The sequence below is a fragment of the Dicentrarchus labrax genome, unplaced genomic scaffold (assembly GCF_905237075.1).
Source record: "Dicentrarchus labrax unplaced genomic scaffold, dlabrax2021, whole genome shotgun sequence".
NCBI classification, from domain to species: Eukaryota; Metazoa; Chordata; class Actinopteri; family Moronidae; genus Dicentrarchus; species Dicentrarchus labrax.
The window spans coordinates 21,035,526-21,059,986 of NW_026136707.1; the positions used below are offsets into that span (position 1 = coordinate 21,035,526).

General features: G+C 40.7%; 1 protein-coding gene across 2 annotated transcripts in view; it reads left to right on the forward strand.

The window, feature by feature from the left end:
• Positions 1-16,410, forward strand: part of LOC127367249 (nuclear factor of activated T-cells, cytoplasmic 1) — a 59,209-nt gene extending 42,799 nt beyond the window's left edge. For both annotated transcript variants that reach the window (XM_051406945.1, XM_051406947.1), the window contains one exon: positions 14,529-16,410. In XM_051406945.1, coding sequence (XP_051262905.1) covers positions 14,529-14,584 — 56 coding nt within the window. In that variant the 3' untranslated portion in view covers positions 14,585-16,410. The remainder of the gene's footprint in view (positions 1-14,528) is intronic.
• Positions 16,411-24,461: the final 8,051 nt, after the last annotated feature.

Genomic DNA, 24,461 nt, shown 5'->3' on the forward strand with positions numbered 1-24,461 from the left:
TACTGTGTGAACTGAGCAGCTGTGGCTCTCTTATTACCCATTATCAGATATTACAGACCTCACCAAGTCCTTGAAGGGGTGTGCTCAGTAGCAACTGTGAAGATCTTTGTTGATCTGGTTGCTGCGGAAGTTGGGCACAATATTAATTGATCAATTAGCTCATACAATTTTACTGAAAGACGCAAATGTATTACTTGATCTTACAAACTTGTTAATTGTAGTCGTATAACATTGGAAAAGAGGAGCATAGCCAGAATTGGCGGTGAAAAAAAACTCTTTATACCCTGTAGCCGCACACATTTGGAAACTTGCAGTCACTCTTGTAAAGCAGATAACAGTCTGCTTAAAAACAACGTTAGTTTGTAACATAAAGTGTGGAAGTTACAATGGAAGCACAGTAATGGAACCCAGAGATTACCATGGCGTCTCCGAAATAGAAGAGGAATACCTTCGCAGTTGAGTGGAAGTTCTCTGGATTACCTTAGCGCCCTCTGTTTCCTCTTACATCTCTTTTATCTCTGTCCCATTGGCTGAACATAAGAGCCTTTAGATTCCTCGTTGTGATCAGATTCATTTTTTTAATTTTTTTTTTTTTTTGGTAACACATATTATGAAACCCGCTCAATTATAGACACTATTGTCCAAGGGAGATTGCTTGCAGTTTAGCAAATAATTGGATCTAAGTGGTTACATATGACAGTGGCAATGGGGTCACAGTATTGGCGCTTTGATTTTTAGCTCCGTGTAAAACCATTGGGAATATTATTAGTTTTGATAAGTGCAGCAAGATGAATCTGTAAGAATTCAATCCATTCATTACCGCAGCGCTCTGGCTTTTATGCGTGCGTGTGTGAGCCAGAGGTTCTGGTCTGGTTTCAGTCGCTCCGTCATAATATCCACAGTCACTGAGAAAGAATGTGTCTGCTGAAAAACTGCAGCTAAATTATCTAAACAAATTGGGGCTTTTTTGTGTCTGGGATCTGATACACGAACACATTTAGATGGGAGACTTAGATTCAGATTTTCTGGGTTATTTTGCCTAAATGTCAGAAATGTGTGATACAGATTTGCTACTGTGAAGATTTGAGTCTTATTTTCTTCCAATTTTTGCAAGCTGTGTAAAAAGTGGACACACTATATGAGCTTTGTATGGGGTTAGAGCAAAATGGACTTCATGGACTTGAAATGAACTACATATGGACTACATGCTTCCTTCTCCAGACAAGCTTTGAGCCTATTCGTTAAAGCTTTATTCCTTCAGTTCATCATGCGTCATGTATTTCTTATAGTTTCTCCTGACACAGCGGTTTAGAGGCTCAGTTCGTGTGGCTCACATTCTGAGGTTTAGGAAACACGCGTTGAAAAGCCACCGAGCCACACGGATCACAGCGGGTCAGGACTCAGACAGGGCCTGTGGCTTGGCTGGAAGCTTCCTGTGTACATCTGTGATCATGGAGCTACCACCTCACGCCAGACACTCTCATTACTGAATCATAATATGACAAATGTCAGTGTGGTTGACTGCTCTGACAGGCTGTGAGGTCGTTATCTGTGCCTTGGTTAAGGTTGTATTTAAGCATGATCCAAGCTCTTATCTCCTTACTTTATGGCTTTTTTTTTTTATTAAATTCTTTTGGGATTTAATGGTCAATTTATGCTGTTTTCTGCATCAGGTGTACAAAGGGTTACTATGTTGGTTTGTTTGTGATTTAAAGAACGGTCTGTAATCCCTGCAAACATTACACCACTACTGAATTTACCATAAAACACTGTTCCCCTGTGGGAACAACTGATATTGCTGCGAACACCACAAACACTCCACAGTCACAGAAACCATAAATTTGACTTGAATCTGGGATATTTCCTGCTGGCATTAAAAATATGAGCACATGGAAAACTCGTACAGTCCAGACTAATACTAAACACCAAACAAGCACCACTGATTTGCGTAAAGACACGTTCTTCTTTTTTTGACGCCCTGCTGGGAGGTCAAGGGGTAAGGATCAGCTTCTGGACAACATCCATAGAGCTTGTGGGGTGTCTTGCTCAAGGGCAAAAAAGCAGTCACAGACAGTTGAATGCAGTTCAAAGATGTGATCCTCCATTTGGAACATAGTAACCACACTGAGATACTTGCCGTTTTAGTGTTTTCAGTTGGTATTTAGGGGATGTAAATACCTGCGGCATCAGTAAACAGGAGCAGGTCTCCATCCCAGACCACTTAATAACAGCTTCCCATCTGAAATCTGTTAGCTCAGTGAAATAGTATCCTGTAGCGACGGATGTCAACAGAGAAGTCTGATCCAGCTGGGAGGGATGGGGAAAGCCGTTGGGTTTTGCAACTCTTGGCAGAGTCCATGTGCAGATACCTCAGAAAGAAGAGGGGAGAGATGGTCATAAAGAGAGAACTACAGAGAGAGAGAGAGAGAGAGAGGAGGGAGCATGAAAGAGAGAGAGTGAAATAAAGGTGCAGATATAAACTTTGAAAGAGTGATAGACCCAGTAGAATCCGTCACAAGACTATAAACCAAATGCACAAGTCCTGTTCTAGTGTTACTGCAGGTTAAAGTAAAATCAAACTGTCAAAATAATGAATTTGTCTAAAACGAGCCATCCTCAATCCACGTCTCTCCCGAAACAGAAACTGGAAGAAAGAATCTGTGTATTCTTTTTTAGTGTGATATCTGGTGTCATAGCTTATGGGCCTAAAGTGGAGGGACAGCCGTAAGTCATGAGATGTATTTTAGTGTTTTGAGATTTTGGGGTCAGGAGATTCTCTTCATGTCCTCACATCCAGGAATATTCAGCGAGCATGAGAAGAAGCAGGTCAGCCATAGAAATAAAGGAGACACTGACACAGACAGACAGACTAAGAGAAAGAGGGGAAAATCTGAGGTGGAAGAAAGTAGCATGCGATCTTGGTGATTTTCCCTGGCAGCTTCTCTCACTGCCCCTGTTCTTCACACACACACACACACGACAGTACGTGCTCCTTTCACAGCTAAAACTGTTAAAACCCAAACACTAAAAGTCAAAGAAAGATAAACACTGCCAAAGTTAAAGATCATATTTTCTTCCTCTCCCACCAGCGGCTGCTCGCAGTGCAGAGACTTACCAAGCAGTGGGTGAATGGGTTTACTTCAGGGGAGGGAATGATCATAACCACTGAACTGTAAGTGTCCTACTGTTGACATGTGACCCATGGCAGTTATAAACCTCAACGGGTCCCCCGACTCTCCTGATTGCACTCCGGTGAGCTCAGTTCCTCTCAAAACAACACGCTAACAAATAGGGAAATCCTTTCACGCTCAGTAAGCCTTTTTTATAGTGTGAAACATTGAGAGATTTAATGATGAAAGGATACAGTGGCGCTACACAAACCTCAAAATTAAGGTCTTTAGCTCAAGAAAGGCCATGATGTTTTTAACAAACTGCTGTGCTGTGTTATGCACGAAAATATCCCAGCTTCAAAAATGTTTGTGGATTAAGACCTTCAAATTAATTAAAGGTATCACTTTACACCTTATGACACACTGTTTTGTAGTTGTAGGAGCAAAAATAATACATTTTAGGTGTTTATCAATATATGTAATGATTCTCAATAAAATAAGATAAAAAATAATATACTCTTCAGTATTCATATTTTATATGCAATATAAAAGTATTTATGTATTATATTTATTAGTGATGCACTTATTGTAATTATTGAGTTCCTTTGCAAAAACAGGGGGGAAAAAATATTATTAAAAAAATATCAAAATTAATCAGCTTTTTTTTTGCAAATGAACCCTTATGAAGTATTAATTTATACACTGTGTACTTTTTTTGCATTTCATGGACTGATGTCTTCACAGGAAAAGTCCCTGTAGAAATCTAGCAAGTGGACCTTGAGTAAATATTTTTTTTTGTTAGACTGAATCTTCCAGCTCAACATGTCTTCATGAGTACATTTATAATCTGTTTTAAAACCCACTTTCAAATGATTCATGTCTTTAAACAGTTGATAAATGTTTAAATTACAGCTAGCCTACACTGTGTTAATAATTCAATTACATGTAACTGTCACTATAACACCAGTTACAAAATAACATAAATGAACATTAATGTCCTTATATCTGCATATATAACTACATAATAGTGTGCTATAACCATTCACTAAGTATTAATATATTGATTATTATTGCTAAAGTAATGGTTCCCATCTAAGGGTTTTGGTATACGTTTCTAATACCCTTCTGTTTGGTATTAATAGCTCATAGGTGACCAAAAAACTGTTGTAAATTATTGAATAACCGTTAATAAAGCCATTAATCACTTTATAAAGGGTGCATTAATAGAAAGTGGTGCCATTGTTTTTATGCCCTGAAAATGACAACTTAGTCTTCTGTTAGACTCCTCAAACCCACTGGACCTTCTAGTGCTTAGAAGACAAGACAATTCTTTCTGCTCATGTTGTAAATCAGCCATGTCAAATCTGCAGGGAGCTTGAGTTGGAGCTCTGCTCGGCTCCTTAACACTGTGTGAATGAAAATGTCATGTACGTTTTAATTAAATCAGCTAGATTTACTGCATCATAGAGTAAAGTAGCAGGCTCTTGTTTCTGTTAAGGTATTCAAGAGGGCCGGTTCGCCCCCTGAGCCCCAGCGACTGTTAAATCTCTATGATTTGAAACAGCAAGCTCAGAAGCAGGCGAAAATGTGCTTCTGTGATTTACAGGTGACAGCGAATGTCTTACCTACTATCCCTGAAAGAGTAGCCTTGCCTCCATTTCTGACTCTGATGCAGCCTGGGTTGCTTGAAAACTATACAGTCTCCAGATGGATGAAAGTCTGTGTGTGTATGAAAATCAAAGTGAGGTTGAGGGTGTTTGAAACGAGATAAGTGGAACATTTGCCAAGATCGCCTCCCTCCTGCCTCCAGACCGGTCTATGTGAGTAAGCCCACGATGTGCCCTGAGGTGACCTCCCCCTCGGTCTCTGTGAATCCCTGCTCTCGGGGTCAGCAGACAGAGTGTTAATCAGATCACACTCTGCTTCGGTACAGAGTCAGATCGCTAGAGCTCGGCAGGGATGTTGAAAAGAGACAGGCCATGTCCTTGTGCACCACAAGAGCTTTTGAGGATTTAGTTACCTTCAGTATACTATTCAGTGCCTTTTCTGTGACTTCTGTAAGGATGCAGCCTGCACAAATCCTCTGTCCGGCTCACTAAGATGCTGGATCAGTGAAAACGTTACTTTCATCAGAGCATGCTTTCCAAAGTTGTAAAACAACCCACAAGAGACCAGTGCCAGTGTGCTGTCGTTCTTCTACTAAAAAAGAAGCAAGGGAGAGTGTAAAAACCATGCTCGAGGCTGGGCTGCTCCTCGCACCAAACTGGACCAACAACCAACTGACCAGTTTTGGCATTCCTACAGTACAAATTCTTTGCTAGCAGATGACAAAACAGACAGGATGTGCAGATACACACTGACAAGCAGACATGCACGTTAAAAAACAGGAAGGAGCCTCTCTGAGCCATCTCCCTGTGATGGATAGTGAACAATAAAGCTTGCACTGAGGTAACCCTTTTTGGACACAGAGAACACAGTTCCTCTACGTATGAATAAAAGAAAACAATTCTGAAATCCCACGTAAAAGCTGACAGGCAACAGGTGATTTAAAGAAGCACAATACAAATGCAGTCATAAATCGCATTATACGCAGGTGCACAGCCAAATTCTCACTCAGGCGGCTGCGACCTACTGAAGTATGATTGTTTCAATATGCTCTTTTTTTTTTTTTCTCCATGTGCCATTTTCAAAACCAGTGAAATCTCGAACCGTCTGCACGAGCCTCCATGGGAGCATACGTTTCTAATTGTGAATCAATCACCGCAAGTTTATCAGATGGCTGAGTTATTTCACCATAAACCCACTGGTAATGAGCCATACAGAGAGTTTTAATCTGTCTCCTTTCATTTCTCAATCACAAAGATGTGTGTGTGTTTCACCCAGTTTGCAGACTTTGGTGTTTGCTTTATGCGGTTCTGCCTCGCTAGCTGTGTGAAAGTGAGCTTTTGATTTCTCACAGTCTTGAGTCATGCATGCACACTTTGTCAGAAGCTCTTTAGCCTCTTACATATAGGTTTGCTTTTGATAAACACTGTGATTGTTGAGTTTTGTTGTGGTATTCTTCTGCTGCAGTTAAATGAACACTTCACAAGTCAACACACTCAAACTGAGCCGTGTGGTCAAAATTACTGAAAGCACCATTTTGCTGTTTAGCATTTGAGCATCTGCACTGCACATGTTGACATCGCCTGTCAATCACTCAGTGTGGATGGTACTGTGACATCCTTTTCTATTTCTGTTGAAAAAGCACACACTGTATGTTATTGTACAAGTGCACCTATGGCAGTTCAGTGGTCTGGACCCACCAGAGGGTCACAAGATTATCACGACTATAAGAAAAGAAAAACATATCAGTCCCTCAAAAAACAAAAATTGTTTATTGTTGTTGGCCTCTCTCTAAATACTGAATACTTTTGCACCCATTAAAATCATTAAAATGAAAGGAAAACAATTCTTCATTTGTGTAGGTTCACAAGCTACATTTGATAGATAATAGTGGTAAGTTTTCAAATTTGAAATTTAACTTTTTTTTACTAGTGTCAAATGTCAGCAATGAGAACTTCTTATATTGCATGCATTTTGTAACATTATGATCCATTATTGACCTCAAAAATAGTTCTGCATGCATGCATGCTGGCAATTTTAAGTTGAAATAATTCTCTATGGTTTCATTGTTAACTAATTATATTATTACTATATACTGTACATTCAAACAATATAGTTTTTATTTTGTTATTGTTTGCAATGCGGTCCGACTACACAACGATTTCAGAGAAGTCAGTGATGAGGGCACAGGAGAGCAGCTCCAGCCATGTAAACACCTCCCCCTCATCCTCCCAGGAGACCGACAACGAGTGAGCACACCCGCGGCCTCCTGGGCCCAGGAGGAAATGAGAGGAGGGGGGGGGGTGGTAGGCTCACAAAGAGAGACAGAGTGAGGTGAGATAGGGAGAGGCTGAGCACACCATGCAAGATCAAAGACAAAGGTTATGCACCGCTGCAGCCAAAGTAAGCACATCAGCGGTGGGGCTTTCAGTAAAAGTTGTTGTCTTTAGATTTCCAATTTGGGATACTGCTGTTTTATTGTTCTCAAGCATCGGATCCCAGCATTGCTGGTTAATTTGGACATTTTAATCTGGACTAGGCAGACACCTAGATTCTTCTGGGTCGGGTCATTTGCTTTGGCAACATGTCAGATGCAGCTGACTACGGAAAGCCATAAAGCATGTCCTCTGAAAAATGAGGCACGTCAGAGACTCACACAGGTGGAGATTAGAGCTCAGCTCCACTTCGTCTCTCCACATGAGGCACAGAGAGTATGTCATCGTTATTTCTCAAGGCTGCTCCAGCTCTCTTATCCAACTGAGCCAGGAGCCCTTGCTAAAAACAGCAGCAGACATATTGATTAGAAATCTCTCCAGTGACATCAGAGCGCTTACTGTTTACACTCTGTACTTTATTTTTTATTTTCTCTTTAGCTCGACAAAAAGGAGGATTGTATCGCTCCTCTTTTGGCATCCCCGCTCTGCCCCCTATGTGCTGCTGAATCAAGTTTAAAATCTTGCCTCTGGTTTACAAATACACAGCGACACACTATTTCCTGTTTTTTTTGCTTTAATCAGTCTCATTGTCCCTCTGTGTCTCCTCTGTCCCACATCCTTTCTTCTTCTTTGTCATTTTCTCTCTCATCAGCTGTTTCTCACAATCTCACTTTCCCTGACTCTTTACAAGGGCATAGGTTTGGTTTCAAAAGGGGGCAAATAATTCAAATACTGCATAAATTATTAAAATTGGTTATTGTGTTTTTGCGTAACAGTGTTAGCAACAAAAAATAGAAATGTAAACCTCTGCATTGTAACCCTACCTAATATTATTTTTACTTTCTCTCTATCTGATATCTGTCTAATAGTTTCTAATAGATTTCTCTATTTGCATCTTCTCTACAAAGCTTCACTGTCTAATTTTTGACTAATGTTCAGTTCTAACATAAGTTTATGACAAAATTAACTGCAAATTGAAATAGAATTTCAATGTTTTCTTTAACCCAGAAAACATGGGACACACAAGATATTCTCAGCCCTGAGTCGTGTCTGAAGGTATTAATTTCAGGCTGCATACTGCCTCAACAGCAACAAGCCTGCCTAAGTGGCAAGACGCAGGGCAAACAAAGTCTGCAAAGCACTCGCAGCTCTGCTCGCTGCTGCTCATTAAGCTTGTTGCTTTGAGCACACAGTAATAATTGAAGGCGTCTCAGATGAGTGTGTCAACATTTTTATCAGCTCAGATCGCTCATCTGGACTGTGGTGGCTGCAGTAAGAATAACAGTCGAAGAGACTTGAGTAAGAGAATCAGCCCTGCCTATCCCCAGCAGAAATTATGTCCTTAACTAACTCTTAAGTCTAAATCACAAATTTCATGGCATCATTGTTCACCTCAGCCCATGGCACAGCAGGGTTTTCACAGTATACCACACAGCTGCTGCAGGGCAGTTGTAAAACCTCAGCTCTCAGGGTAAACTCAGCTTTGTTTTGAAACAAACCCTCGCTCGGCAGCCCTATCTCTTTCACTTTTTTTTTCTTCTTCTCTCTATCTCCACTGTCAGTTGTGGAGACTGAGTGGATCCACATGGGAAAGCCCAGGGCTTCACACATCAGCCTAGCTGCGGGGATGAAATATGCTGTCTGCACATATCATCACATCATTAGGCCCAAAGGGATCCCTGCGATGGATTAGAAGCTGTCTACCTGCAAGGCTCAGATGAATTTATGAAGCACTTTATCATGATGAAGCATTAGTGGAACACTTTGTCTCTTTCCATTTGTGTTTATCTGTGGGAATAATGATGATTGTGGCTCCCTCCACTCCGCTCATTCTCTTTCAGCCTCTCCATCTTTATTTCTCGCACTCTCTCTGTGTCATTTATGTGTGTGTTCTGACCTTTGACCCCTCCCTATTTTTGACGCTGCTAGTTATCAGTGCAAGATAAGTGACATTGTCCGAGCCTCTCCGTCCAGCCGTTTGAGCCGTGTGTGGGAGGCAGCAAATTGTCCATTAAGTGTTTCTGCTGAGGCCGAGAGAAGATTTGATATAGTGGGGAAACAAAAGTAATATGTACCAGGAAATTCAATTGTCTCTCTCCAGCAAGTTTGAGCTTTAGTTTGGCTTCCCCACCAAATCAATTTCGCATGAAAGCAGTTCAGATGAGGTTTAACTTTGAGTCTGTCTTGCAGCCAGTCTCCTTATGCTCTCTGTGAGCACCCGCACAGATTTGATGCAGTGTTTATCTGTGTTTATATGAAGGAGCCTCTATGACTCAGACTTACTTCCTCAAATGCTGCTGAGCGTCTGAACGCCACAATAGAAGGAAGCTACCTCCTCTTTCTCACAGACCTGATGTGCTACTACAGGAGGTACAAGTATGAATAGGAAACATCCCACTTTGCTACAGTGCGAAGGTCCTTGACCCTAACACAGCTGCAATGTATTCATGTGGTGAAAGTGAGACAAGTTCAGGAAGGTGCCCTCCGCTTCTTTGGCATCAAGAGACTCCAAGTGAGAACAGAAGTCCCTGACAGGAAGCCTCCGTTACAACCCTGAGTTCAGAGGTTGTGTTTTGGATAGTCAGCTGAGGGAAGCCAAGGGAAGGTGAAGTCACTCTCTGCCAGGTCATTGCCAGTCAGCCCTGATTTGGCTGAGGGCGATCGTGTTACGACAGCAGTAACCTACAAGCGGCTCTCAGGCGTTGAGGCTCCGCATCTCGCCAGACCATAGGGCATCCTCTGTTCTCTGAGGAAGCCCGGCTGTTATCGAACCCCAGTGCACAGCACTCTCCTCTAACAATGCTAACTAAATCCCAAGTGCAGGTCAGGTTCACGCTGAACTCTCAGAGTAGCCAAATGCAGTCAGAACGCCCAAGCTTGGATTACTGAATAAAAAGGAGGCCAAACTGCAGCACCATAACTTCATCTACATCAGTCAAAAATACCTACAGGTATGAAGTAGCTATTGCTATTGCCAGGTTGCACGTTTTTTTAATAATATATTTACAAAAACTCTTTGTCTTATTATGGAAATTCCAACATAACTGGTGATTCATATAGGTGTGGTTGAGGTGACAGATTTTTTGTGGTTGGAAAAATTTTTAATCCTCTTCCTGTGCCAGAAAACAAAACTATGACTGAAAAATAGCGACAAAAAAAAGGGGACTGAAAGATTGACACAACCACACAGGTTCTGTAAGTCAACTTACAAAAAAACTCTTAAATCGTCAGGGGAAACCACAAAATAACCCCTCTTTCTCAAAACGAAAACAACCAACATGAACACAATTACAACAATTATAAATTGAGTACTATTATAAGGCTACTATTGTCCTGTTTATCTATAAGTCAAGAGAGAGAGAGACCGGGACTAAATGACATCTGGAGGTGTGTATGAAGCAATACAAATTACCGCTTGATGCAGTTTTTTCTGTGCACCACCTTCCACAATCGTAAAACCCTGGCTTATAGTATTACAAACTGCTCTGTAGAGATTTGGCGTCCGTCAGGCTTTCAAAATCACTGTTACTCACTTAATCAGTGTTACTCAGACTGGACGTCCTTGCTTTGATTGTATCTTCTCAGCAGAACCTGTAGCAACATGCCCTCACCTACGCAGCCTGTTGTGTTTTTTTTGAAGCTGTGCTATTTTTGGTCTGTAAGCCCGCTGGGCCTTCTGTTATGGTGGGTCTCAGACAACCTGCCACACATGAGCTAATTGTTGTTGCCCACCTGGTTGTGTTACATAGTTACATTGATACCTGAAACGGTGTAGTTAAAATAGTTGATCTGTACTGTATTTTTTTTATGTATGCACTACGCAGGCAGAATATGCACTGGACGCACTCCACCAGCCCTTCTAGTAGGTAGAAGCAAATCATTTTCCATCCCAGTTGATACAGACAGATTACTTTAGCGAGGTCAACATTCATTCAGCCAGCTGCCACACCCGACGGAGACGGGGGTTTAGCTACGAGCCACTGCCAAGAAACACTGGTAGGCCTTCACAAAGGAGCTGAATTGTCCATTGAACTGTTCAACACAGCTGGCACCACAGTCATATTTTCATGTCACTCTCACACCTGCCTGAAATAGATCTCCCGCCCAGCCCTAAGTATAAGTCCTGACTGGTCCGGACTGCGGTTTACTGATTGCACTGGCACTATGGCTAATAAAGGATGTCACTCTGTTTAACCGAGACTAGCCGGGCACGTTTTTGTTTTTTTGTTTTTTTCAGCAGGGGAATATTTGGAGTGCAGTTTTCCGCTGTTTTTGTTTATTCATGAGAGGGTATCCTCCCAGTTACAGCTTTCCATTATTAACCTGGGCAACTGAAAAAAGAAAAAACAAAATAAGTTTCCAGTGTTGCTGAGAGGGATGCCAGGCCACAGAGAGTTCATTTATGTATATATCTAACAATAAACACAGAACTATACATAATTATTGCGTAACAAAACATATTACCAGCTTTACGAGGCCTAGTTTACAGAGGAGATCTTGTGCTATACCCCTTGTCCGTCCATATTATGCAATTGAATTTTTGTAGCCAAATTCCACTCTGAACAAAATGTTCCCCACCATGTCTGACTGCTTTCCCTCATTCTGCATATTTGTGGTTATCTAGTCACCTCATGGAAGGTGAGACAGAGTCAAAAATGAACAGCTGTCATGTGCAAGAGTTTGACTTTAAAGGAAAAACATTCACAAATATTCATTGGCTGAACTGTGACACCTGATCTTGGTTCTTTAGTCCAAAAGCAGTGAAATCATCTATACTAAATGTAATCAATTGAATAAAGAAAAATATTTAACTAAATTAAAGTAAATGCATTTGCAGAGCTATTGCCAAAAACAATCTGAGGGGTTTAAAATGTGCACACATATTCACCCACAGTCGTTACCTGTGCATGTGTCATTCAGGTTTCATCAACTGTTCTCTTCAAATTTCTTCATTTCCCAGAAGTTGTCACAACTAAATAGTGTCACCAACTACCCCATTAAACAGCTATAAATAGCAGTTGGTGTTGTCTTGTGGTGCAACAGTTGGCCACATCCTGTTCTCTGAGATTCTCACACTGCCGACAGAGTACATAGATGAAAACACAGGGGCCAGTGTTTTACCTTTCTTCTCTGTTAATCACTCGTTTCTTCAGAATGGAACATCATAGGGCATGCCAATGGAAAATATCAGTTGATAAAACACAGAAAAAAACAATGCAGTTAATATGTGGGCGGAGGAGACGTCACTATTTTTTTTTTATAGTGACTGAAAATAAGAAAGGAAACCATTGCTTTCCTCCTGAGAAGAATAAAGGGTACATGTGTGGCTGCCTTAGCTGTTGGGTTTTCCCTCTCCTTCTCAAAATTTACCTGGAGCTGTTTTCTCACCTCGGCTATCAGCGAGTGTCAGCAACGTTAAAGTCTGATCATTTAATTGTTACATGTGCTTGCACTTCCTTTCTGTCCTGCGATGGCAGAGCTAAAAATAAGCTCAGCATGTAAATGCTTGTTTAGCCCGGAGTGGAATAGGGTTGAAAAAAGCCAGCAGTGTTGGCACAGGTAGGATTTTTCCAATGGGAGTTCCTCCTGTTTAGGGAGGGGAGTCCCAACCAAACTGTTTGTATGTATGTGTGTGTGTGTGTGTGTGTGTGTGTGTGTGTGTGTGTGTGTGTGTGTGTGTGTGTGTGTGTGTGTGTGTGTGTGTGTGTATGTGTGAATAGGTGGGTGTTTGGCTGCATGTTAGAAAGCAGGGCATGCTATTATAGGTGTGTGGTCTTCTTAAAACAGTGCAATCTGTCCGGCACTAATTTATACTTCTATATTATTTATTTACATATGTATTTTTGTCTCCATCCTCGGTAATAAGTAAACACGTTGCTGTGATGTTTCTACACTTAATTACCCATAGATCAGTTCAGCAGTAGCAATGTTGTATAAGAAAAAGTAGAAAAAAAGAGATTTTTTTTTACATAACATCAGCACCATAGCCATTCAATATGACATTGTACCAATAACAACTCACTGACACAATGACTCACATTGAAATGGTTTGGCAGTAAAAAAAGACATCATCTTGTTTTCTATTAAGTGATGTTTTTGTCTCGATCAGTGCAGATGCACCATTCACCGAACAGTATCTAGTGATAACAAACTGCAGGCCTACTTTGGGCCTCAGAGTGGGTGGACTTCCTGTCTCGGCTCCTTACTGCGGATGGTGGTTTCACCAGTCTCTCTCTCTCCCTCTCTCTCTCTCTCTCTCTCTCTCTCTCTCTCTCTCTCTCTCTCTCTGTCTGTGTGTGTGTGTGTGTGTGTCTACATCAGCCCACTTTATCACAGCAAGCTCTATAACTGAGGAGCTTCTTGTTTTGCGTCAAGCTCAGGGTCCTCGCCATCTTCACAGTCACTTCCCTCTGTTTTGCCAAAGAACACAGAGCAGATAAAGGCAGGCGACTGATCTGTGCCTGCCCGACTGTGGGAAAGGCGCGGGCACAGGAACTAGAGCAGGAAAGACAAGACGATGACTTGAAAACAGAAATGTGTGTATAGGGCCGATATGAGTTTTAAAGGCTGGTAATGACAATGATATGTTTGGATTGCAGCTTCTGATATCCAACATTTTTCCTGACCTGACCACATCTATGCCAAGTATTCAGTGCTGTCTTGCCTCATGTGACATTATTTATTGCAGGCTGCGAGCACTGAAGAGTTACACTGTCTTCAGTCAAAGTTTCTATGTTAAAAAAAATAAATGCCAAGCCCAGATAAAAAATGAGTTGCTGGGCCCTATTAGCTCCCCCTATACCTCCCAGCCCTACTGTGCAGTATGTACAGTTTTTCTCATGTGGTAATTTGATTTATGGTCTTCATTTTGGGAAATGCAATTTCTATGCTAGAATCTGGCTATAGGATACGTATACACAATAAAGGGGAAATGATCCAATATATTGTGATATATTTTAATACTGTAAGCAGGCCAATCTTTTTTTTTAAACTGTCTGTATAAAGAACACACCGCCATGATGCATGAATTATTATTTAAATGTAAAGCTCCCTTCACAGTAACATAGGTTAATACAACTCTTTTAACACCTGACACTAAACTAATCTTAATGTGTAAAATCTGTGGCGAGACCCTTTAAATTAGCATGCACCAACTGACACACAGTGAGCTCGAATGTGTCTCCTGGAGGTCCTGCCTGGTTGGAAATCCAGCATTGGCAGGGACTGAAACTGACAACCTTCCTATCACAGGCCTCGCCGGCCTCTGTAACTTCTAGGTCACTTCTCTTTATTAAATGTTTTTTTTAGAACGTGTTAATGATTGTTATTCAATGTGACCAGCTAATAACGCTCTGCCACTTGTCTTCTCTTTCCACAGTTAACGAGATCATCAGGAACGACCTCTCCAGCATTTCCGTGCACACTCACGCATAGACGTCCAGAAGTCCTCTGCAGCAGCACAGACGCACTCAAACAGCAGCATCATCAACAACAAGAGGACAAATAAAAGAGATCCAGATGATGAAGAATAAAGTTTTGACCAGGATCTCCCACCTGACCATCGTTACCATCAGCTCCTCCTCAGTCAAAGACTCGCTCCAGATTCACATTGACAATCACTGGCAAGCTCCATTTGAATAAACAGATGAATGTTATATTTACAAAAAGGGAAGTGAGATCAGGGGCAAAGTATACGACTACACTTGCCTTAATTCACAGCAGATGTTCTTTAGTGGACCAAACAGCTCAATGAGACTGAATTACGTTGACAAAATGACAATCTTCATTTCAAGTGTGATCTGTATGTTAATGCATGGACAAGCTAATGGGACAATAAGTGTCACGCTTCATCACTTTGGTTCATTTGTTTGTGCAGTCGGTCCTCAACAACCGAATCGGTGCCTTACAGCAGTGATACTGGTGGCAAACAACAGCAGCAGTCACACACAAATGCAAATGGTTCATTGTAACCCAAAGTGGAAGTTTTTATATGACCTTTTTGTATCATTTCAATGATTTGTTTACAGGGAAACAGAATAAAAAGGCTGGAAAATATGTAGGGAGTATGTGAATAGATTAGAATTGTATTTTTTCTTGCTTCCTCATTATTATCTCATTGTTCATTTATACTGAATGTTATTGTATGATATTCTTTTGTATAAACATGTATTTGAAAATGTACTTATGTATGCCTTATGCTTATATCAGGCAATTTGCTATTTAGCTTTCCATTTTGTTTTTTCATTTGTCTTCCCCTGATATAATTTGTACCATTTCTACTACCCTTCATTATGCTTTTCACCTTAGTGCCTATGTTTTTTTTTATCATCCTGCCCCGGTCTTCCAGTCCTGCCACACAAACCATGAGATAATAATGCACAGACAATCAGAGAAAGATATAGTACATATCCTACGACAACAGTTCCTGGTTGCGGGGGCTTATAAAGGCAGGTTCAGAGTTTTCTTCAACCCCCAGCTATAAGATAGTTGAACAATGGTATGCTTACCTGCTGAATTTAAATGAGAATACTCCTGGACAATATATATTTGTCTACTTTCTTCTTGCACTGCAGGTTTGCTTGTAAATAGGCACAGGGATAATCTAAGTATGCCACAGGCTCAGTTTTACTCGACACTTGGGTGATTCCACTGAGTAGTTGGCAGGACTGTTACTTAACTGTTGGCAATAATTGATCTGAGTTAACCAAAGGATTTTATCTTTGGTGAAATTATTGTCCAAGTTTCCTTTTTCTGCCGGAGACTTTAGCGTAGAGCGGCTCCCCGTACAAAAAAAACTAAACATTATGCACTTTACCGTAGAAACAGAGCAGATTTTCTTGCTTCCAGACCAAATATTGTAGACTGATTTCCACTGTCGTGTCATAAACGTACCTACACCGACTCTCCTTCCACACAGCTGCAGTCTTTTCCATGTTATCTGTCTTTTGGAGCATGCACATCGTACTAATGTTGGGGATCATTTAGCTGACAGTAGCTTACAATATAGCTTCCTAATACATTTTTGGACATATAGTATAATAGCATGACTAAACTGTATGAATAAGGTTTCTATTTTGTGCCTTACTCTCTTTCTTGGCTACAATCTTGTTGCAACTCTATAAAGCTTTTCTGTGTAGGCACAAGGTGAAACATATTTCTCTTTAATATGAAATATTTATGGAAAATGAAATGTGTTTTAAGTGCATTTAATGTGTTCTCAACAATGAATTAATAAATGGCATAATGGTGACCATACATTACCTAAGTTCTCGCTTATTCTGGTGTTATATTTTTGAGTGCAGTACTGATTTTGTCAGTTTTTTCATGTCTCTATTTTAAAGCAAAAATTAAACTTCTTTAGGGATTTATTTTCTTTTTAACCTTTTTACTACTTTTCTAACATCACAAAATTGGCCACTTTCTGATATGGTTTCTAAATAATTTCTCAGTCATTTCCATGAATTGTTTTCTTGTTTGAACTCCACTCCTTATCTTTATTTCTCCGCTTGGAATTTTTAAATGTGTGAATCACTTTCATCACTATATTACGGATTTTATTAACCTTTTCATGTGCTTTTTTAGTCAAATTAAATGTTTTTATTGTTGGGTTTTTTTATGAAACTCAGCTACTTTTATTTATCTGAAATAATACATTTTGTATTAAAAATATATTGAATCAATTGGTGATGGATTTAGTCTTTTTTCCTCCCTTTTCTCTTCAATTTATACTAAAAGCATTCTTTTACTGTTACACGCATGGCCCATATGGCTGTGCTTTAGTTTTAAGGCCTTTACTGTAACTTGGCTGAGTGATTTTCTTGTGTTATATAGTTTGACCTGAGTAAACCTCAGACTGTTCCAACCTGTACCTATATCCCTAATAAAACCTGAACAGGAGACAGTCTGACATTGACGAGAGAAGGGAAAAATATAGTTTTTTTACCCACTTTTTTAAATACAAAACAATAGTCTATTACCTTAAATGATTTTGACATACATTTATTTTTATTTAGTTTAGCTTCATTATAATTATAATTGCAACAAAATAATTGTAGGTACTTGGTATTTCTTATACAATTTTTCCTATGAAATTGCCAACAAAGAGGGCACTTGAATCAATCAACAGATGGTATTTCATCTTGTCTTCCACTTTTGTTTCAAACTGAAATACAAACAAACCTACACTACTTTAGCAGGATAAAATGCAACAAGCTGCTGATATGCCAAGTACAAGCAGGGGCCTGTGTGTTTTCCGGTGAGTATTGTTAGTGGTGGCTAGTTATGACTGAAACAGCTCCTCGCCATGGGAGCTGTGCCACGCTCCTGTGTACCACCTGCCAGTCCTCCAGACTTTTTCCATCCAGCAAAGTTATGAAGCGCCCATCCCCATAGTGACAGAAGGCAGGCCTAGGCGGTGCTCCCCTGTACGACCGTGGTAAGCCCAAAATAGCCCCACTATTTACAGATGCAGTCACGCCCCTTTTTCCTGGCACCCTGTTCTTCTTACCTTAGTCTTCCTCTGACAGCGCCGTACCCTTTGACACAGTGGAGAGATGACTCCAGGCCATAGTTTCCACCGAAGCAGCAGTCAAGGAGGGAGACAAACGAAAGCAGTGGAATATCCATGATATGAAAGCAAATGGAGCTTCTATCTGTCTATAAATCTTCTGACATCTGTTTAAAAGTACAGAACATTTACACAGCAAAGCATTTTTTTTTTATTATTATTTTGTGGAATTCAATATTTCAGTTTTAGCAGTGAAACACTCAATTATGCATGCTTAACAATAAATCCTAACAGGGTTTATCTGCTTCAGCTTTGTGGTATATAGTCCAACATTTGGACATTTTACATGATTTGTAAAGCACTTTGAGCTGCATTTCCCTGCCAAAGGATAAATAAGAAGATTGATACCACTCTTATATTTGTCCATTGAATATGAAGCTATGTCCAGGAGAGAGTTAGCTTAGCATAAACACTGGAAATGGAGAAAACAGAGCTTGGTTCTCTACAAAGGTAACACAATCTGCCCAGAAAATCTGTCACTAATTATTATATTTGGTTTGCTTGAACCATACAAAACCTGAAGAGTGAAAACTGTTTTATGTGCCGCAAATAAACTACAGCATACATATCTGCTTTATAAATTACTTGTCCTGTGTTCTCCTTTAAGAAAAACTTAGAAACCATAAGGGAGAGGATGGTGGTGATTATGAAGATCTTATTTCTATCCAGCCAATCAAATCTTGCATGAAGCAGCAACGTCAGTGTTCTACCATAGGGCGGAGTGACCAATCAAACACTCAGCTAGAGAAGTGCACCACTACTAGTTTGCAGCATTATAGCTTATTAGCTGCTCAGCTGCATATTAAACAGCATGTAGACATACCTGCAAATGTCACTTTGGTCCTGTTCAATGCTGGTGTGATCATTAATACCACTAACAGCACACTGTCTGTCCATCCTACAGCAAAACTTTGTTTACTTTGTTTCTCGTTCCCATAGCTGCTGTCAATCAAACACAGACACCAACACACCCTCCAGCTGAGACAAAAAAGAGCATTTCTAATGTTTCCCTAAAGACATTTTTTCTTCCTTCCCAAAAAGGGATGACTAAGTGTGATTTCAGTTTAATTGGTTAGGCGCAGTGACTTCCTGCGACTATATATTGCAAGATATAATGAGTTGCTAATTAGTGAGCTTTAGAGTTAGTTAACTTTGGAGAAACACGCTAGCTGTTCCCCTATGTGTCTTATGCTAAGCTTAGCTAACTGCAAGGACGAAATTTTGATTTCAGAGATGGGGGGGACACGTCCGTGCACACATACACACACGCACGCATGCACGCATGCACGCACGCATGCACATACGCACATGGACATCGATTCAAACGTTAATGTTAATGAAACCTCTGATATTACAATCCAGCTACAATCTAGTTGACGTGACCAAGGCAGAACAAACGCCCGATTTACAGTGGCAGATTAATAAGGACTCCTGGGCAACTAGCAGACCAGTGTGCAAGCAAGATGGAGTGACAGCAGGGACAGCCAATCACACAAGAAACGGCAGAGCCAATCGAGGAGCTTGTGAGCGGTCTAAACTAAGGGAAACAGGCTTCAGCTTTTGCGCTTGGTCCTAGTGCTTGATGTGTCTCTGTTTACTATAGCGTAACATTGTTTTTGGACGGTAAAAACTGCAGGGGACCAAAACGGCCTTTTGTCCCCCCCCAAATTACGTCCGTGGCTAACTGTCTCCTGACTGTATTAAGCAAACACATATGAGAGCGGTATTAATCTTCTCATCTAACTTTTGGCAAAAAAAGTGAAGAAGTATATTCTCAGAAATGTCAATCTATTCCCTTTAAGGTGCAGTATAAATAAGAGGTTGAAAGTTTGAGAGCTGGATTCAAACAGAGACAGCATTGCTTTGCATTTGAGTTTCATAGAACAGGTTCAAATAATGTGCTGATGTGGCTCACACAAGTTGTGGGAAGATAGATGGCTCCAGTGCGTCACATTTGCCTGTGTATATTGTTTTCTTTTAGTCACAGCATTGTTCTACTGCAGTATTTGTATTTCAGTGTGCCAGGAAAATAATTTTTATTGCGCTTTCTTATCGGATACTGACCAGAAATGTTGCATGTTTGCTTTTCTTATTATACATCAGAAATGTGTAGGTAGTTCTGGCCTCTTTGGCTGTAGCTACTGGGGTGGCGTACAAATGATTTCTTGGCAATCTGTGAGATTCGTGTTCTTTTAATTCAAAGCAAATTGAGATTTCTCCTGCTGGAAATGTGATGTGTGTGTACGGAAAATGATTGATGAATGATATATTTTAAATGAGCTCTGTCTGATCTCATATGAAAATTCCTCTGATTGCCTTGACCAAATTACTTCATTGACTGGTGATCTGACTGACCTGCTGACAGACTGACTCAGACCACAGCATCTCTGCAGTGGAGACAACAACACAGACGAGCAAAAAGAAATCTCTGATCATAATGATTGCAGCGCGTGCCATTTTCTCCCCGGGGTCGGCATGCACACAGCACCTGGCAGAGGGCACGACTTAGAAGTTTCATTGTATGGATTTATAGCATCTTTACGGCCCTGCTTCCTCCCCCATTGTATTCCCTCAGAGCCCTTGATTTGGGTTTTTATAAAGTGAGTGCATAGGCATAGGACTGGAGCTCCTGCCCTCGTCTCTCATCGGCCATCTGCAGGCAGTAAATCCTCAATATACCTCTGTTATGAAGGGCATGTTGAGAGAACCATGGGGGTGGCTTTAAGAGATGCTTTAAGAGATAATTGCTTGACCATACTGAGGGACCTTTGATAGTTTTGTCCCATAAGCCAGTTCTACATTTGATCTTTTTTGGTCCCTTGAGTCAGTTTCTGTGATTTTTTTTTCTTCAGAGACACATGTCAGATGACTATAAACAGACCGTCTTATCAATTAGGATGATAAAGCAAGACGACGAGGACCATATGTGTGTGGATTGGAGCATGTGTTTACATGTGTCTTTTTTATCTGTTTAGGGTGGGGTTTTGGGGGGCTCCACAGGTGTACATGGACCCCTTTCATGGGACCGTTTCACATGTGACAAGAGCAGCAGATGACCCGTTGACACGCTGACATGGTCACATCGTTGCGGACCCACAGACAAATCACCTTTTTAAAAGACACTTTAAGAGACGCTCAGAAAAGCAACCAGATGGTGCCTGGAAAATCTGGTGCCGTCTTTTATTCTCCATCTGCAATCATTCAGCTTGATTCGCTCGCTCTTTTTTGTGATGCGTGAAATGTTGTGCAAGGATTTATAAAATTTAGCAAAGGGACATATGTTTGAGCTTAAGAAATGTGAAAAGTGAGAATTATCTTTAAGGATCTGTTTATATGATCACAACACGTAAGTTCTCTATTCTCCACATCAAAGCTGATGTATTCAATACCTCTTTCTGGTTCACTCTGAGAGCTCTATTTCTTCATCAAAAAAAATACTCCAAGACATCCCAAGCAATCATTCTTCCATTGTTTGCTGTAAAGGTTTCGGTACATATGCAGAATGTTTATGTTGAAGTACATTGTAGCGCACATTAGGGATGCTCTTAATGGGCTACAGTAAAAGCCCTTGCTAGTCAAGAGTTCAGGCAGGTGCAGACTCTTACAGTAGATAAAGGAGCCTGGCACTGGAGATGAGTTCACGACAATCACTGTGAGGCTTTTAGACGCCTTCTCCAAGCTCAATCTTCATTTCCCCTGACACTGATTTTGCAATAAGGATCCGGAGAAAAGGGGAATGTCCATCTATTCATTTTAATGATCCCTCATTATTGACTGCTGGCAGGGAGGGGGCGGGCAAAGGTAATGATTCTTTGTCTTTGCTGGCCAATCACTCCTCTTAAAGGAATAAGACTCTAAATAAGGCCACTAATGGATGCCCAGTGTGACCTAAAGCTGACCCCACGCAACCCATGTGTTCTGACTTCCCGACATGAAGGAGTTAGCTGCTTTAGTTATTTCTCTTTTGTTTTTTACTAGGTTTGTTATGATTTGTCCAAATAAAAGGAGGAATTCCAATTTAAAAACACATAACCACAAATTCCATGTGGTCCATGTGTTGATTCAAACTAAACCAAAGCTATAATCATGATTTTTAGCTCAAATTATTAAAGCAATAGTTTGCTTTTTGGGAAAGTAACTCATTTGCTTTCTTGCCAAGAGTTAGATCAAGAGATCGATACCACTCTCATTTCTTTAAGGTATATGAGGGCTACAGGGCTGCAAACACTTAGCTTAGCTTAGCATAAATACTGAAAGCAGCTAGGCTGGCTCTGTCCACAGATAATAAAAGCGGCCTTCCAGCAAATCTAAAGCTCATTCATTAACATGCATTTAATCTTTACACAAAAATGAGTGTAAAAACTACAAATTCTAGTTTTATGAGGGTTAGCCTATGTGCTTAACTTATGTAACTGGAGTCTCCACAGGTTGCCTAAAAAACTCCAAGACCCAAGGAAGTTACTACACCCAGTCAAAAAATAGCCTGTTAACTTTGGATGAAGATGAAGCTACCGCCAGGAGACGGTTAGCTTAGCTTGGCATAAAGACTGGAAATGTAGGAAACGGCTAGCATGGCTCTGGCCAAAGGTAGCAAGGTAACATAAATCCACCTAGCAGCACCTATAAAGCTTGTACACATTGTATTTTGTTATATCACAGTGAAAGTCTAGCACAGAACCAGGCAAAACCATGCTTTCCATGACACCATGGCTTCTTCTTTCCTTTTGGGCAGAGTCACACTAGCTGTTTCCCCTGGTTATCTGCATGCTAAGCTAAGCTAACTGGATGCTGACTGTACCTTTATATTTAGCATACCGACATGAGAGAGGTACCATTCTTCTCACTCTTTTCTAATCCAGACATTTCTGTGCACCCACAGCATGTTTATTACATATTGATTCAGACACCTTCAGCTAATGACTTTCAAAAGTCTTGCAAGAAAGCAGTCTTACATTTTAGAGCTCCAACAAACACCGATGTATTTCCTTTTTTGACTATAGCTCAGGTGTTCTTATTTATATGAGATATCCTGCTGTGTGTGTATCACACAAGGAGAACTGATAGATTATTTACTTTATGTGTGTGTGTGTGTGTGTGTGTGTGTGTGTGTGTGTGTGTGTGTGTGTGTGTGTACGTGCATCTCTGCGAGTCTTAGCTGTCATCAGTCTGTCAAGGTAATGAACCCTACTTTACTGCAGCCTCCAACAGCTCTTTAAGGCATACTTCACACCACTGAAGAAATACACTCAGGTATTAGTTGTTTTGCCTGGATGGTCCGCTGGATGATGGGTGGGCGGGGATGTTATTAGGAGCATTCATCTACAAGGCTCCCCAAGCCATACTATACTAAAACTGACCACAAGACAACCCTATCATCCTCAAAGATTACCTGTCTCCTGCACTGTATATGAATGTTTTATCATAAAAGCTTTTCTTTTTTGCTAAGTGCCTCCTTGAGTGTTTGCTTTTAACTTTTGATTACTTTATGTCTTGTTGTGAAGAAGGAAAAAAAAGAAAAAGACCCGGTCCATTTGAATATAATGGACTTAACGGGAAAGGTAGTCTCTTTGCTTCAATGAAAGGATATAGCGCGGTGGTGTAATCCAACACAGTGGGTGTGAAAAAGTTTGCATAAAGTGGTAATCTCAGTGCCTTGGAGTCGCAGTGCTTTTATCTTGACATTGTCAAAGTGGGCCAAACAGGTGGAGAGAGTCAAGGGAAAAAACAGACATGACACAATCATATAAATAAAACAGCATGGCAGGCTTTGTATAGAATCCATATGTTTCCGTCTGTGAGGAAATATAGGATGTCATGCATTACAGTGTAAAAAGACTCATTTACAACCATTAAAAGCAGCCCTATTCGACATATCTGCGTTTGATGTGGTGGATCACATCTCATTTGGCTCTTTTTATATATGATAGCTGAGTTTCTCTTTTATATAGTCGTGAGTCATTTAGAAGAAAAAATATTTTTCTCTCGTTTGGTCTAGACGTTGAGGTTTCCAGCCCTTAGCCCCCCTTCTGCTCCTCTAGGCTTTACCAGACGTCGCGTTGTGAGAGGGGAATGGTCGATTGCATAACGGAAGGCGAGACTTGATCGTTCCTGGCCTTCTCACAAAATTCAATCATTCTCTGCATACTCCAATCCCATGACGGCCCATTAAAGAGCAGCACGGGCTAGGATTTCCCCTCATGTGTTTTAAATTGAAATTACGGTCACAAAGTCTGCCATATGCATGAATCGAGGAAGACAAGGAGCTTGGGGAAAAGGAGATATCAAAATAGTTGGACTGAAAGAGAGAAAGAGAGAGGCAGGCAGAAAGATAAGGAAGACTGCAGTCTCCCCTTTCTCTCATTATGTTACTTGTGTCATCCTGCCACCCACATTCACATTGGGCAGACTGTCCACCTGTCTGAAACTCAGTGCATTTAGATAATTTCACAATCCTTAAAGGGAGTCGTTCTGCTTTTTTTTTTATTAGACAATTTCAGACAAACATATTAAAACTTGACCTAATCTTGGATGTTTTCCCATATTCAGATTTTAAACTATTGCTAAAATCATTCCAAACAGGTCTGCAGTTTTTAAACTCAGCACACCATAAGTCATAGAAACCATGGGGAGAGATAAGGAGAATAGGTGAAGCATGAGACACCAGGAGATGATGACCCCAGATGTTCTCTGAGGAACCACTGGGATCTGAATCAGACTCTGACTGGCCATGAGTTCCTCATTCCT